We start from the raw sequence: 15,230 nt of genomic DNA on the forward strand, positions 1-15,230 counted from the left end.
GAGTAGGTCCTAGAACTTCAGTGGCGAGCTTTCTGGGACATCAGCACGGGGAAGTATATAAATCACGAATATATGGGCCAATCAAGGAGTTGACATCAGATGAAAATCCCCCAGTTTACAAGGAAACAACTTTGAAAGACTACACAGAAAATTCTGTACAATATCTTCTAAAGTTATTAACATGTCTCATTATCTTTCCACAAAAAAGAAAAGCAACCAATCGAGTTAATAATTTGTTTGACAATTGATAGTAACACGTGGTTCTACAAATGAAGAGTCCAGCCAAAGGACTTTTTGTGTTTTTCCCCGAACGGATTTCAGCCTAATTATTATCTGGCGTTGACGGATTACACACGGCCATTTTTCGTAGAGGCCCGTGTTCAGAAGTGTTTGAATTGTTGAATTTGGTTCCTCCAAAGAAAAGGATTGTTGAATTTGGAAAACTTATCCAATTTGGAAAACTTTCCATCACCCACCACCACCAGAAAAAAGAAAAAAGAAGAAAAAAAACAAAGGGAGCGTTCTGTCATGCACTGATCACTACTAAGCTTGTTACCAGTTCTCCACATGGAAGTCGAGCAAACGCCTAATTTTGATAGATTACAGCAGCTCAAAGCCTTTGATGAGTCACAAGCAGGAGTTAAAGGTCTAGCGGACGCCGGAATTTCAAGAATTCCAAGCATTTTTGTCCGGCCGGCAGATGAGCTCGCCCGAGACTACCCAGTATCGGATACCAATTTGCAAATTCCGGTGGTGGACCTCGCTGGCCGGAGGGAGGAGGTGGTTGAGAAGCTGAAGACGGCTGCCAGGTCCATGGGATTTTTCCACGTGGTGAACCATGGAGTTCCCGCGCGGGTGTTGGGGGAAATGCTGAGTAGGGCGCGCGACTTTCATGAGCTGCCGCATGAAGAGAAGCGCGTGTATTACACGCGCCAGACAAGTAAGAAGGTCCAGTACACCAGTAATTTTGATTTGTACAAGTCTAGGTCTGCCAACTGGAGGGATACTCTGTTCTGTGTTATGGGACCTGAGCCCCTTGATCCTCTTGAGTTGCCTGAGGTCTGCAGGTACTGATGTGCTCTTGCTTATGGTTTCTATTTTTGTATTTAGTCATACATTCACTGAAAATTAGTTAGATTATTCGCTGAATATGTGATGTTGTTGATTCAATAGTGTTACAGTTTCAAGAATATTTCAATATCACTCTGTAGATATGACTTTACAAAAGTGCAAGGCATGGTTTTTTGTAAAATTTGCAAATGTGGAAATTGGTATTCACTGAAGGCACCTTGTAGATTAGATTAGAACTTGGAATAAAAAGTATGATCAACCATGATGGGTAGAATAATTGTCCTTAATTTGCCTAGGCTCTCTTGCAAATTGTCGCATTAGCTATGAAACTCATTGAGGTCTACGGCTCGGAATACAAAATTTTCTTGCTTGACATGGTAAATTTTGTACTGCACCAGTCTTTTGAATAACAAATCGAATGATCTGGCCTACTTGCTAATAGAAATACTTGGCGTGATGCTGCTTAGTGCTTGCTAGAGTTGCTTAATTATCAATGGAAGCTTCATGTGTGAATGTAGAAATGTAGCCACCAATTTCAAGCAATTAATGTGTATTCTTTTGCTCTGTGTTTTCACCTTGATTGTTTCTCTGCTCCTGCAACAGACTTTGTTTTATCCTTGGAAAGAAGGTAATCTTTTTGTAAACGTTCATGTTCATTTATAGACAATGCCTATATCCAAAAACCTACTTCTGCTTATCTTTATAGAGTAATGAGCCACTAAAGGATAGTGGAAAGCTTTCTTGCTTCTTTAGCATGTTTACATTATCAACATCCTTAAATGTACAACTTATCTAGTTTCAACAATTGAAGTTGTTGAGTTGTTGGATTTTGTGTTTCACGTTACGAGTAGAGACATAATCATGGAGTACACTGAGCAAATGAGAAAACTTGGGACTGCTCTATTTGAATTACTGTCCGAGGCACTTGGGCTCAAAAGTGATCATCTCATGGGCATAGATTGTGCAGAGGGGCAGGCAGTCTTGTCTCACTATTACCCAGCTTGTCCTGAGCCTGAACTTACTATGGGCACTAGCAAACATTCTGACCCTGATTTTCTTACAATTCTTCTTCAAGATCATATTGGAGGACTTCAGGTACTTCACCAAAACCACTGGGTGAATGTTCCTCCTGTAGCAGGAGCTTTAGTAGTGAATGTTGGTGATCTCTTGCAGGTATGCTCTAGTCACCTATCATATTATCTTTCAGCATCAAGTCGATTTCGTTTTTGTTGTTGCATATGCTATTTGTCTACATTGAACTGTTTTACATGGTTATTGTGATTCTTGCATTTATAGTTTCAAATGCTACTCCTGTGGATAATACATCCTCTATGCTTGTAAATGTATTTGTTTCTGTAATACATCTATTAGAAAAAGCTTGATGGACATGATGGAGTAGTATATGTGAGCATAATACACCATTTCTTAGTAAAAAGGGAGTAGTATACATCTCCCTTTTATACTGGAGAATGGCTTCCTTATAAATTTGTGCATTATCCAGTATCAGAAACACAAAAAGGTTAAAAAAGAACAATGAATAGTCGGAGAAGTAAGATTTGACATTAGAAATCATGTACAACAAAAACACCAAAGAAGGTTAATAACCTTGCGCATTTTCTACAATTTCTCACTGTAAAATCATTGGCATATGTTCTTCTGGAATGTGATCTTTCCAAAGGGTTTGCTATTACCGTGAGAGACTATCTATCTTGTTCGAGAATTTCTTAGCATTTTTGAATAACCGCCCCCCCCCCCCAAAAAAAACCAAAAACCCCCTTGCAGCTTATTTCCAATGATCAGTTTATAAGCGTAGAGCATCGAGTTCGAGCAAACCACGTCGGGCCAAGAGTATCCATAGCATGCTTTTTCAAGCCACATCTTTACCCATCAACACGGTTGTATGGACCGATGAAGGAATTATTGTCAGAAGATAATCCTCCAGTTTACAGAGAGACAACAATGCAAGAATTCGTTGCCTACTATAATTCAAAGGGACTGGACGGTGTTCCTGCTTTGCTGCATTTCAAGTTGGAAAGAACATGATGAAAGTTGTACTAATTATACTGATCGAAGTTGTCAAAAAAGGGTTTGCTCTGCTTTCAAGTAGTAATAACAAGGGGTAAATGAAATTCCATGTTATGCTTTTTTGTACTGTCTTGATGATAGTTTGCATTTTACCCCATTTATTCTGTAATTTATGTATCAGATGTTACATCCCTGTAATTCTCGAATATAAGAAGTTCTTTAGCTTTCCTTGTACCAAGTTCTCGTTTTCCAGGTTGTGATGCTATCATGGGTAATAGGATTGCAAATGAATCTTTGTCCACAGAACTAAAATTTGTTGGGAACTAAAGCGAACACTTTTTATTTGTTAGGAACTAAAATTGCGCATTTTGATTTTGGAGAACTAAAATTTCACATTAGTAACCTATGAAGAATGATTAGTGCAATTCTCCTTTCAGTTATCTTAAACCAGACTGTAAAATATAAAGTCACACTTCTAAAATATTAAAAATATAGACTGGGGGCCTATGCTGAGGTCATGTAGTACAAGATAAAAGTTGGTGAACGCAGTTGTATCAGAAAAAAGCTGGTGCATATTCCTATATGATTTCTGCATTGTTCATGCCTAATTAAGGTCCAATCTGGTTGAGTTTGCGTCCATTCCCATGCTACATCGCAAATGTGGATGCCTGAAGCATGCACAGGCGTTAAGTATCCATTGTCGTGATATGGTTGCGAATTCAAGCTCGGTTTATATGTTTAATTGATAGAGAAGGCATGATCTTTAATTATAAGTTTAAAATGGGATTTTTTTACTGTTTTTTCGTAAGGAAAAAAAACAAAGAAAGTTGTGATAGGTACTACTGGTTAAATTTTTTTTTTTTTTTTTTTTGGGGAGCAATGAGAGGTTGCAAACCTAACACAAAAGGGAAGGAGGAAAGGAAGTGTTTGATGGTCAAATAGGAGATTTCGAAATTACTTACCTAATGTTCTTACAAATTAAATTAGGTTGTGAGTACCAAGATATGATTATCTACCATTTAGAATATTGCTGCTAATCAAGAGGGTGATACAAATTTAAAAAATTTTAGAAAATCAGAAATCTTTGTCCTATATAGAGATGCAAGTTGACCAAGCCACTCGACTTGATCTCGCGAGTAACTCAGTTAATTACACAATCCAAACTCGATGTTGATCGAGTTTGAGTCGAGTTTGAAGTGCTCAATAATATGTACAAGTCGAGTTCAAGTATTATATTCCTAACTTCATAGGTTCAACGAGCCCAATCGAACTTTCAATATATATATATATATATATATATATATATATATATATATATATATACACATACATATATATAATTTTTATATTTATTAGTGTGAAGTGTCAATTATATCCTATCTTTAAAATTCTTATTAGGTGAGTTCAATTAGGCTTGACCTCGAGTAAGGTGAATTGACGTCGTGTTCAGGCTCGACTTCAAAAAACTTGACGTGCTTAAGTTCAAACTCAGTTTTTTAACTCAGACCGAATTCGAGTAATGTAATACTCAAACTTGACTCGAATATATCCATAGTCCTATATCCTCAAGGGCGTTGAAAAACATAAGAAATTATTTCCGTTCACAGTTCTTATGGAGTATCCCCTATTGTGGTAAAAACATTTTGTTGGCAAAACTAGATTCATCTGCTTCCAGTTTTAAGCATAGAAAAGACATTTAAAAAGAAAAACAAAACAAAAAAAATAAAGGAAAGGACAAACAAGAATTCAAAACAGGAAAAATGGACATACCCTGATTGCTCAAGACATTCAAGTAGTCAAACTGGAAGATTCAATGGGATCGATAATTGTTTTAGGCAGTGCAATCTAGCCCGTTTCTGTTCATAGGGTTTCTTGCAATTTATGCTAGAAGTGAGTGGAGTTTACTAGAGTCCTCAAACTCATGATTTTCATTTGAAAATCCCAAAGGAAGATCCTAAAATTAAGGTTTATGTTAAAGAACCAAGAACTGGTTGACATTGTAAAATTCCTTACTTCGCGTTACGATCATGAATAACTTTAATCGGCTTAGTTCCTTACTGCAGTTTTTCACCTGAAGAATTGTCAAAGCTGCCGTAGTTTTCAACGGAAATTAAAAATGCCTTCTGCAACTGATGATGCATTTGACAGAATATTTCTAATCAGTGGCCGCCCGGAAACACTTAAAAAAATATGTCTATTCAGTACTATGGTTGGAATTGTACCGTATTGTAGACAGTTAACATGTTAGGCTGTAATGAAGAAGTATATATACTTGAAGCCCGAATTGGAACTATCAAAGAAATCTTGTTTGAGAAAAGCTTGATTTGCTTTGACCTGGAAAGGATGGATAACTCGAGTGCCAAAGACATTGCAAATCATTTGGCTGCAGATGGTGATCGCTTCAAAGAGCTCAAGGCTTTTGATGATTCGAAAGCTGGCGTGAAAGGACTTGTTGATGCAGGGGCCAAAAGTCTACCCAAAATCTTCATTCGGCCACCTGAAGAACTCCTGGAGGAGCTAAACCTTGGCCGTTCCCAGGCAGAATTTCCAGTGATAGACCTCAGTGGCATACAAAGTGGTCATGATCAAAGGAAGAGTGTTGTTGATACACTAAGGCGAGCATCGGAGGAATGGGGGTTTTTCCAAGTGGCAAATCATGGGATTCCAGCAAAACTGTTGAATGGAATTGTACATGGCACCTGCAAGTTTCATGAGCTAGATGCTGAACTGAAGGAAAAGTACTATTCTCGTGATCTGTCGAGAATAGTGAGATATTCTAGCAATATTGATCTGTATCAATCAAATGTTGCTACTTGGAGAGACACTTTGACCATTAATCTGATGACTACTTATCAAGTTGAACCTGATGAATTGCCTGAGGTTTGCAAGTAAGCTTCCCTTCATAATCTTGTCAACTATTAAATTTGCTAGGATTGTCCTCTTTATCTATATTTTATTTTCTGCATACGAGAAGTCTAATTGGCATTCCTATACCAAATGACAGAAATGCAGTCATGGATTACATGGATCATGTAACCAAGCTTGGAGAAAGTCTGTTTGAGTTGCTATCAGAAGCTCTTGGCCTAAAACTAGATGACTTAAATGCCATGGAATGTGCAAAAGCCCGCAATTTTGTTTTGCACTACTATCCAGCATGCCCAGAGCCAGACAAAACTCTAGGAACTAGAAGGCATACAGATCCGTCCTTCCTTACCATTCTTCTTCAAGACCAAATCGGTGGCCTCCAAGTCCTGCGCGATAACCAGTGGATAGACGTGCCACCCGTCCCAGGAAGTTTGGTGGTTAACATTGGAGATCTTCTTCAGGTTTGTTTAAGCAGGATTTAATGTGACTGTTAATAATCATAACCCCTCCCAAGTCCCAGCCCTCCCTTTTTTAATCTGGCAACTAACTTTGTAAAATGCAAATATTGGTCAGATTGTCTCGAATGACAAGTTTAAGAGTGCAGAGCACAGAGTCCTGGCAAACCGTATTGGACCTAGAATATCAATTGCTTGCTTTTTTTCTGGTGTAATTGCACCTCCAAAGATCTACAGTCCAATCAAAGAACTGGTTTCAGAAGAATGTCCAGCACTCTACAAAGAATTCCAAGTTGGAGAGTATCTCAAGAGCTTCTACTCAAATTCACTTGATAACTCCCGCCTTCAGAAACTGAAAATCTGATGAGCCAGCAAATCCATAGCTCTATTCCATACTCTATGTGGAACACATTACACTAATAAGGACCATGTCATGTGTACTTGTACTTGTTTTGTCATTCCTAAATCTCTGTTTTCCAAGATAGCAGCACCGTTCGTGCTGCCTTTATTTTGCTAAGTTGAACTTCGTTTTTGGGAATCATAATTTGCAATTTAAGTATTCTGAGAAGAAACTGATATTCACACACTCATAGATCATGCACCTGGTTGAAAAATGAGCCTTCCATGAAGTACAAGTTAATGGTGGCTTAAAAAAATTGAAAAGCAAGGTTGCTCATGGCTGTAAACAAAGTGAGATTTCTTGCACTTTCAAGAAATAACCATAAAAAGTGCAGAACAATTATCCGATCAGCCTAGTTGATGATTATCTTTAGTCCTATTCACTACAGAATTCAAAATCCAAAATCAAATCACTAGTCAATTCAATTGGCTTAATTAATCTAGAGCTACTGAAAAACACCCATCAAAACTCGACTAGGAACACACCTTCCTTTTTCTCTCTCTTTTTATTTGATGAAATTTCGAAATTAGAAAAACCACTAAAAATATGTAATCCTTCCGTCCCATCATTTAGCTTTCTGCAAACTTGGGACAACTTCATTTGTAATTTTCACACCAAGACAGTGGAATGTAATAATAGTGTGTGGAAATGGGAGAAAACTTTACTAGAAACACTTGATAAGAGGCAATAACATCGCAATGACAAAAAACCGGAAAGGATAACGCCAGCTATTGAATACTAAACAAAAAGAGAATCTTTTGTTTTCCTTAAATTTTTTTCTCCCTTCTTGATAGCCCTGAATATTTTTGTTTTGAGACCTCTGTTGAATAATTTGCTTTCTTATAAAGGCCTGAATATTTTATGTTTTGAGGGCTTCCATTAAGGAATTTTCTTTCTTTGCTCACTTGATATGAACCATTGTCCCATTGTCTGAAAGTTGAATGAGATTACCATACAAGTTGTGTCAGTACATTGGATGGTCAATGCCCTCCACAGCTGGGCATTGGCCCTTAAATAAGGTGAGTAGAAGAGTTCTTTTTCAATGGTTTTTCTTTAAAAAAACACTTAAAATATTTCAAAGTTATTAAGAATGTCAAAGACTTGTAGATAAGGTACTCCCTCCGTAAAGCACTGTAATCCAATTATTAATTTTCTGCTTCAAAGCAATTTGAGTCAGTTTATATTAGTAAGAGCTTATGAGCTTATGACATAAAAGTTCTAGATAGGGCACTTTGCAGGTACCATTATACAGTTTGCAGTCTAAAGTATGGATGAGTCAAGTGTCAAAGAGACTACAACTCAATCAGGTGTAGATGATGGTAGAATAAAAGATCTGAAGGCCTTTGATGATACAAAAGCAGGGGTTAAAGGACTAGTTGATGCTGGAGTTACTAGTCTTCCTAAAATCTTCATTCGGCCACCGGATGAGCTTGTTGAGGAGTTGAACCATGGCCATTCCCAGGCAAAAGTTCCAGTAATAGATCTCAATGGCATAGAAATCGATGATCAGCGCAAGAGTATCGTGGATGGATTAAGGCGGGCATCAGAGGAATGGGGATTTTTCCAAGTGGTTAATCATGGAATTCCATCCAGTGTCTTGGATGGAATGATAGATGGAACCCGCAAATTTCATGAACAAGATGCAGAGCTGAAGAAAGAGTACTATTCTCGTGATCGGATGAGAAAGGTAAGATTTGATAGCAATATTGATCTGTATCATTCAAGATCTGTCAATTGGAGGGATACTTTGACCATCAATTTGCTGTACTATAATCAAATTGTACCTGATGAACTGCCTGAGATTTGCAGGTATACTATTTTTCTGCATAATCACCAATTTACTTGACACATTTTACTAGTTGACTTTCATTCTAAGGCAATCAAGATTCCAGCTATAACAAATCTCCTTCGTACTTGTATATAAAATTGCAGAAGTTCAGCAATGGATTACATAAATCATGTAACCAAGCTGGCAGAAACATTATTTGAGTTACTCTCAGAAGCTCTTGGCATGGAACTCGACAACCTAAGAGCCATGGAGTGCGCAAGGGGCCGGTCATTTGTGTGCCACTACTATCCAGCGTGCCCTGAGCCAGACCTAACTCTGGGAGTTAACAGGCATACAGATCCTGCTTTTCTTACCATTCTTCTACAAGATCATATTGGTGGCCTTCAATTCTTGCATGATAACAATTGGACAGATGTGCCTCCAATCCCAGGAGGTTTGGTAGTCAATATTGCAGATCTTCTTCAGGTAGGTCTCCAAAAGATAATTTAGCATCTACATTAATTAAACCCCCCAACTCTGAAATGAATCTAATACGGCAACTAACACTTTTCAATCCAAATATTGGTCAGATTGTATCGAACGACAAGTTTAAGAGTAGGGAGCACAGAGTGATTGCAAACAGAATAGGACCTAGGATTTCAGTGGCATGCTTTTTCATCGGTGTTGCTGTGCCTGAAAAGATCTATGGTCCTGCCAAAGAGTTGACATCAGATGAAACCCCTGCAGTTTACAGGGAGTTTACAGTTAAAGAATATATAAGTGGCTTATTCTCAAGGCCAATTGACAAGTCAGGCCTTGACAATTTTAAGATCTGAGCAGCAGTGTCCACAAGAGTTAAAGAATAATCTGCACTTCTGTATCTCCTGCAGCATTGTTTTGCAAGAGAACATCACATTCCTGTTGCTAATATGTTGCTTCTTCGTTGATTATCATCAATGAGAATAAATAAGTTACAAAATTATGCAGATTGAGAAAGTGGAAAGCAGTCGCAAAAGATGTATAGATTCATAAAACGTGTAGCCTAAACATGAAGTCATGAACTAGTACCCTTAACTAATTGAATTGGCATATCTCAGCATCTTTTCGAGAACGTATGAAATAACATATTCCTGTAATTGAACTTCTAAAATGGCTATTTTACTAGAGTAATTCTTTACCTGCATTTAAAGGGGGGGGGGGGGTGGGGGGGAAGAATACCTTTTACCTGCATTTACAGTTTCAACTAGATAAATTGAAGCTTATGATGAATGAGAAGCTACTGAATATAAAATGATAATTATGAAGAATACTCGTGGTTTAGTTGTTTCAGTTTCGCCTACTGAAGAAAAATTGAATCCTAGCCTTGTCAATTACGTTTGGCAGCTGAGACTGGAGAATTCTGTCTCTCCTTGTGTAACATTGGGTAGACCTATGTGTTTATGTTTGCTTCCAATGCAGATGATACATAATTTCACGTTGAGTAGATGCTGGCCCGCCTGTTTTCTTGTTCTTTTCTGAGGTGCAAATTGCTTCCCATCAATGATGTGGATAGAAAATGAAACAAACATATAAAGACGAGGTTGATCAGTGCAAGCAAACTCAGTGAACGTTGTCTTCCATTGTTTGGTGAGAAGTCCTTATGATAACAGAAAAAAGAGCTAGAGGGAAACGAAGGTTTGTGCAAGCACTTTTTATGTAGTACTTAAAAAATAAATGAAAACAGAATACATTCATATCAGGGTACCCTGACTAAATGCCCACAAATCTTCAGACAAAGTATATGCACTAAAACAAGCTCCAAATTGGACTGCACCACCAAAGCCAGTTCAATCGAGCATTGACTATGGACAATGCTAAGGGCCAACTGCCAACCATCTCCGCTTCTCACGCTAGCTTTGACCATTACATGCTGGGTCCGGTGGACATTTAATTCTCCTTGACAATTGGCAAATGATTGTTCCAGCTACCGGTTAACTTGCGTATTTCATCATTGCTCTGTTACACCTTTTTTATTTTCTTTAAAACCATGGCAAGATTGGCATTTTCTTTTTCTGTCCCTAACCTCTTAATTTCATCCCTTACCCATCTGAAGGATACCAATATCAGTTTACTGGACAAAAATTTTGAACAAAATTAACAAAGAGATGGGATCGGACTCATCCCACAATCGAACAAGAAATGAAGCAAAATGAGTGCTCTAGTACTGCTTTTGGTCTCTTTGCTGTTGCACGTATTCCATCATAGTCCCTCACGTTTTAATTTGGCGAACCTCAATGTAGCAGTAGCACACTTCAAAAGACTTTTGGAGAAACTAATGTAGAGATTGGAAGCAATAATTATGCCACATGGACGATATTAGCACCTTACGAATAAGCAAATTGATCAAAATTATTTGTATTTATCATTTTATTATGTTACAAAACTCTTGTCGCATACAGTAATATACTCATTAGTGTTAGAATTACTTTCATATAGGCTTGTTTTGTTAAGTGGACTATATTAGTACTATCTTACTACAAATAACTTGAGAATCATCAAATCTCCCCTTTTTTCAACCTTGCTTCTTATATTTTACTTCTCCCCCCATTAGGAAAATAAAATTCGAATAAAAATAATTTGGGAATCAAGATGACAAAACTATCAAGTGATGAAACTGCGGGGACTAAAACGGCAATTTGCTCTTACACCAATAAGCGTTAAGCGAATTCCCATTATGTCATTTTTTTTAAAGGAAAAAAAAGGAAGAAGAGAAAAGGACGGAAGAAAAGAATTTGTCACAAATTTTCTTTGATCATTCCCTCCTAACTGGGGATGACTTCTCCTGCCTGTATCAGAACTGAAAGTGGGTCAACAAAAAGATCTGAACTTTTTGGCTTGCTCCTGCAGAAAAACATAACTACTGCAAAATCCCAATATTCTGCCTTTTGCTGGGGAGGAAATTAAGGTGGCTCTCTTTTTCAACATTTTCTGGTTTCTTCAGCTTACAGAAGATCGCAAGTAATGATTTTTCCAGTGTTGTTTATCAGGAAGTACATTTTTGGATGATTGACTTAATGGTTGTGCTAGCCCTTCAAGATTCTCAAATTTGATAAGAGTAAGGAGGGATAATGAAGGATTTTGCAGGGACTCCTGGTACTTTGACTAGTTTTGTTTTGAGAGTAGCCCAGTGTTTCTTTGCAGCTGGTTCAATTACTTCTATGGCAACCACAGAATCCTTCTTCAATGTCACAGCTTTCTGGTTTTCCTTCTTTCCATGTCTCAACTGAGCTTCATATCTTGTACACTATATATTCTTTAAGCATCTTTAGCTTTTTAGTTTAATAGCAACTGTGCTCTGATGGCTGGGAATTAGTTGTCTATTTAGGAGTGTATTTGTTAGTAATTGCTTCATTTGACTGGTTTTGGGATTAATGATGATGACCAATTTTAAGGTGATCTGATTTACTGGAATTGAGTGCATAGTTGAGAACAGGATTAAATAAATTGGCTTCAAAGAGAGTGGTTTTATGAGGTGGTTATGCAAAAGACTGAGTGATCGGTTTGGTTTTTGTAGCTTGGCATTGATTTTCAGTGTGGAGCTGTTGATGATTAGATATCATCAAACAGGTTGCTACTTTCAAAAAACGACCATTTTTCCTAAACTGAGCCATTCTTTTGCTGAATGAAGTACGGAAATCTATTTCAAAGTCTAAAATCAACTGAAGTAGCAACTTACCAAAAGCTATGTGTTATGCAGCCAAAGCACATTTTATTTATTCTCTTGTTCTAGGAAATGGGACAAGACTTAATGTTCTGCTTAGCTTCTTAGGAGAAACCTTGCTTGTCTCTGTTTTGCGTTATATGCTACAACCGAAAATTTGAAGTCCTGTAAAAATCTATCCTTCTCTGATTCTCTCAAAGACTGATAGATTATGTGAGGCTGCCCGAGGAGCTGGCCAATAGGACTTTATGAATCATGGAGGTCTAAGTTTACTGTATTTCCTGCTGAGGTGAAACTAGAGCATCTATTTCCTGATTTTTTCTACAATGTGGAATGTTGTTCATATGTAAAAAGTTGGTTTATCTATTCTGTGATTGACAAGAGTAATCTGAATGAAAAGCATACTGCAGATTATGCAGACTGGTAATCTACATTTGTAAATTTCCCTCGAACCATTAATTTACCCTTGAACCTAAATTAATCTTACAACAGGGGATTCAAAAAATTGACAGAGAAATCATTAGTCTCTTTAGGCCTCTCCACTGTTGTTACCTTGCTAAGGCAGTTGTGCTGAATTCAAAGAGTCTCAACCAATTATCTGAGACAGTACTGCAAAGACTGTTCCTTACAGTTTGGCATGTGATCCTTTCCCTTGAAAGAGAGCCAAGAAGAATGTTTTGGAGCATTTGTAATGAAATCCATATTTATTTTTCAATAGTACCTTCTCTAGCTAGAGTTTAACTCTTTCATATTTATTTTTCAATAGTACCTTCTCTTGCTAGAGTTTACCTCTTTACTGCTGCTGGTTGGGTCTCATGGGTAACTCTTAATAAAGTCCTCCTCAAACAAACCTTTACAGCTACAGATATTTATTACTAAAAGAACAGCTAATAAGGAAGAAGATAAGTAGTGGAAGACAGGAACAACGTTAAAATGGAAAGAAAGAAAAGAGAAGAAAGTGAGATCCCATTCCTGTTGTTCAACTGGATTCTTCTTTAGCAAGCCCTTTTCCTATGTCCTTAAGACATTTTAGATCTCTGTTTGTTTCATATATTTCAAATATAAGTCATGGGGCTTTCTAGAGTGTGTATTTGTACACCTTCATAATTGGTTTTCTAGCTTAGTTGACCTATTGGTCTTATCTCCGTATTCTGAAAACTTATGTAAAATTTAGTTTAGGCCCAAAGTTTAGTTTCAATTCACATTCCATTATTATCTCATCCAAATGTTTAGCTGAGCAAAGAATTAGAAAGAGCTTTTTAACACACATATTTACTGTATTTCAAAATAGACATTTTTGTTATTTATGTTATGTTAGGATCTCTGATGTGGCTGGCATACCCTTGAGTAATTGCAAATGTGTTAGTATAACATAATAAAATTTTAGGATGGTGCCTCAGCTTGTCTTGTTATTACAGCTACTTAATTGCCTCAATGGGTTTGCAACTCATCTGGAGCTTTGGACTTGCTTTGTTGGATGGCTATGCCATGGCTAGGAAGAAGATTCCCCATAAACCTGTTTTAGTGAGCCTATTTGTTGTTGGTGATTGGGTCAGTATACATATGTATTCATTGGTTTTCGAAGCAAAAAGGACGTTCTGTTCTTCTTTATGGATAACCTTTTCTCCTTTTGTTATAGGTCACAGCAACACTATCGCTTTCAGCAGCAGCTTCTTCAGCCGGTGTTACTGTCTTATACTTCGGTGACATGGGAAGGTGTAGTCTTGGGGAAGAATGCACAAAGTTCCAAATGGCTGTGGCTTTGGCCTTTCTGTGTTGGATAACAATAGCCATATCCTCTATAATCATGTTTTGGCTTTTGGCAACAGGTTAGGCTAATTGCCAACTGAGGTTACGCTTATGTAATTAGTCAGTAAGATTCTTTTATGACCTTGGAAGTGTGAATATAAAGAAAATATAGGGAAGGAAAAACAATACAAGGATGCTTCACACAAGCTCTGTGTTCACATCAAACACGTCAAACTGTAGTTGTAATGAAAGAAAACTCGGATTGAAACAATTTTGCTTTCCTCATGACTCGGTGGATCGTACAATAACTTGCTATCGAATTCGAATAAGAAATTCAAAACTAGGCTTTTTGGTTGGGGATGAACCATTTATCTGTCTTCACATCTTTAAAATTCAGCTGTTGCAAATTTTGTCATGTGAAAGTCTATAATTGTTGGTCTGTGGTTCTGTTATAGAAAACTGGCTGTTTCTTGAAAGGTTCCTTCAAGGCGACTGCTTGGCAATCTTCTGTTTTATAGAGTCTATAAGAACTTGGCTCATATTAGCATAAGAGAGGCTGGCCTTTTATTTTTGAAGTTCCACCTTATGCTTTCCGTTACAGTTAAATATATAATGATGGATTTAATAGTTTTCCGAAACAAGTGTAGTTGACAAGTCCATCTTCTAAAGATGGACTTAAAAAAAAAAAATTCAGTCTCTTCCCCTATCTCATGGTGACTCCACAAATAGAACCAGCCCCACCATGAATGAGTGCAGGAATCGAATTGCAACCCATGGCCTTTTCTTATAGTTTTTGGCAGGGAGTTTCTGTACAAATTTTTATATGCTGATTGATAGGGCTTTGAGATGTAGTCAAAGTTGTCTCTACAGCACATCTAAGAAGAAGGCGGTATGATGCTTCACGAGTTTCCACATTTGGAATCATGTTGGAAGTTCCAAAAACTATTTGGGTACTCTTAATCATGATTTATGTTTAACATTGGTCCCTGGTGATTATCAGGATAATTCTTTTTGATTGCTTTGAATGTTTCTGCAATTGAACTCTGTAGTTCTGATTAAGATTGTTCTGACTTAAAGTCTAAAGATCGAGTTTTCTGGTTTTGTAAAGCTAATAAATCCATCAATATTAGTTTAATTTTCTTGTAAAAAACCCCAAATTTTGAGTAAATAACCCATGTTGCTAGAACATGCTGAGTT

The 15,230-nt window shown here is 37.3% G+C and overlaps 4 protein-coding genes across 7 annotated transcripts; all 4 read left to right on the forward strand.

The window, feature by feature from the left end:
- Positions 1-434: 434 nt before the first annotated feature.
- Positions 435-3,334, forward strand: LOC140038905 (1-aminocyclopropane-1-carboxylate oxidase homolog 1-like). The gene is made up of 3 exons (XM_072084495.1): positions 435-1,067; positions 1,923-2,244; positions 2,854-3,334. The coding sequence occupies exons 1-3, from the start codon at positions 568-570 to the stop codon at positions 3,112-3,114; spliced, it is 1,083 nt and encodes a 360-aa protein (XP_071940596.1). The 5' UTR covers positions 435-567; the 3' UTR covers positions 3,115-3,334.
- A 2,074-nt stretch (positions 3,335-5,408) lies between these two features.
- LOC140038906 (deacetoxyvindoline 4-hydroxylase-like) lies at positions 5,409-6,954 on the forward strand. The gene is made up of 3 exons (XM_072084496.1): positions 5,409-5,984; positions 6,101-6,422; positions 6,535-6,954. Exons 1-3 carry the CDS (start codon positions 5,440-5,442, stop codon positions 6,778-6,780), a joined length of 1,113 nt encoding a protein of 370 aa, XP_071940597.1. The 5' UTR covers positions 5,409-5,439; the 3' UTR covers positions 6,781-6,954.
- A 739-nt stretch (positions 6,955-7,693) lies between these two features.
- Positions 7,694-9,580, forward strand: LOC113734264 (deacetoxyvindoline 4-hydroxylase). Of its 2 annotated transcripts, none has more exons than XM_027260696.2 (4): positions 7,694-7,835; positions 8,055-8,625; positions 8,749-9,070; positions 9,175-9,580. In XM_027260696.2, exons 2-4 carry the CDS (start codon positions 8,084-8,086, stop codon positions 9,418-9,420), a joined length of 1,110 nt encoding a protein of 369 aa, XP_027116497.2. In that variant the 5' UTR covers positions 7,694-7,835; positions 8,055-8,083; the 3' UTR covers positions 9,421-9,580. The 2 variants fall into 2 exon arrangements, with proteins under 2 accessions (XP_027116497.2, XP_027116496.2); XM_027260695.2 differs by having other exon boundaries at positions 7,772-7,835; positions 8,043-8,625.
- A 1,737-nt stretch (positions 9,581-11,317) lies between these two features.
- LOC113734270 (CASP-like protein 5B3) lies at positions 11,318-14,400 on the forward strand. 3 transcript variants are annotated; one of them, XM_027260702.2, is made up of 4 exons: positions 11,322-11,528; positions 11,611-11,822; positions 13,703-13,835; positions 13,924-14,400. In XM_027260702.2, exons 2-4 carry the CDS (start codon positions 11,692-11,694, stop codon positions 14,116-14,118), a joined length of 459 nt encoding a protein of 152 aa, XP_027116503.1. In that variant the 5' UTR covers positions 11,322-11,528; positions 11,611-11,691; the 3' UTR covers positions 14,119-14,400. The 3 variants fall into 3 exon arrangements, with proteins under 3 accessions (XP_071940601.1, XP_027116503.1, XP_027116504.1); XM_027260703.2 differs by having other exon boundaries at positions 11,330-11,528; positions 11,598-11,822; XM_072084500.1 differs by having other exon boundaries at positions 11,318-11,822.
- The last annotated feature ends 830 nt before the right edge of the window (positions 14,401-15,230 follow it).

Source organism: Coffea arabica, chromosome 3e (genome assembly GCF_036785885.1).
Source record: "Coffea arabica cultivar ET-39 chromosome 3e, Coffea Arabica ET-39 HiFi, whole genome shotgun sequence".
Taxonomy (NCBI): domain Eukaryota; kingdom Viridiplantae; phylum Streptophyta; class Magnoliopsida; order Gentianales; family Rubiaceae; genus Coffea; species Coffea arabica.

What these genes read in the sequence shown, in the direction of transcription:
- LOC140038905 (XM_072084495.1), top strand. Translation starts at nt 568, where the DNA reads ATGGAAGTCGAGCAAACGCCTAATTTTGATAGATTACAGCAGCTCAAA. An exon ending in GAGTTGCCTGAGGTCTGCAG is followed by an intron (nt 1,068 to 1,922) that starts GTACTGATGTGC and finishes CGTTACGAGTAG; the next exon opens with AGACATAATCATGGAGTACA. An exon ending in ATGTTGGTGATCTCTTGCAG is followed by an intron (nt 2,245 to 2,853) that starts GTATGCTCTAGT and finishes ACCCCCTTGCAG; the next exon opens with CTTATTTCCAATGATCAGTT.
- LOC140038906 (XM_072084496.1), top strand. Translation starts at nt 5,440, where the DNA reads ATGGATAACTCGAGTGCCAAAGACATTGCAAATCATTTGGCTGCAGAT. An exon ending in GAATTGCCTGAGGTTTGCAA is followed by an intron (nt 5,985 to 6,100) that starts GTAAGCTTCCCT and finishes ACCAAATGACAG; the next exon opens with AAATGCAGTCATGGATTACA. An exon ending in ACATTGGAGATCTTCTTCAG is followed by an intron (nt 6,423 to 6,534) that starts GTTTGTTTAAGC and finishes AATATTGGTCAG; the next exon opens with ATTGTCTCGAATGACAAGTT.
- LOC113734264 (XM_027260696.2), top strand. Translation starts at nt 8,084, where the DNA reads ATGGATGAGTCAAGTGTCAAAGAGACTACAACTCAATCAGGTGTAGAT. An exon ending in GAACTGCCTGAGATTTGCAG is followed by an intron (nt 8,626 to 8,748) that starts GTATACTATTTT and finishes ATAAAATTGCAG; the next exon opens with AAGTTCAGCAATGGATTACA. An exon ending in ATATTGCAGATCTTCTTCAG is followed by an intron (nt 9,071 to 9,174) that starts GTAGGTCTCCAA and finishes AATATTGGTCAG; the next exon opens with ATTGTATCGAACGACAAGTT.
- LOC113734270 (XM_072084500.1), top strand. Translation starts at nt 11,692, where the DNA reads ATGAAGGATTTTGCAGGGACTCCTGGTACTTTGACTAGTTTTGTTTTG. An exon ending in TTCAATGTCACAGCTTTCTG is followed by an intron (nt 11,823 to 13,702) that starts GTTTTCCTTCTT and finishes TTGTTATTACAG; the next exon opens with CTACTTAATTGCCTCAATGG. An exon ending in TATTTGTTGTTGGTGATTGG is followed by an intron (nt 13,836 to 13,923) that starts GTCAGTATACAT and finishes CTTTTGTTATAG; the next exon opens with GTCACAGCAACACTATCGCT.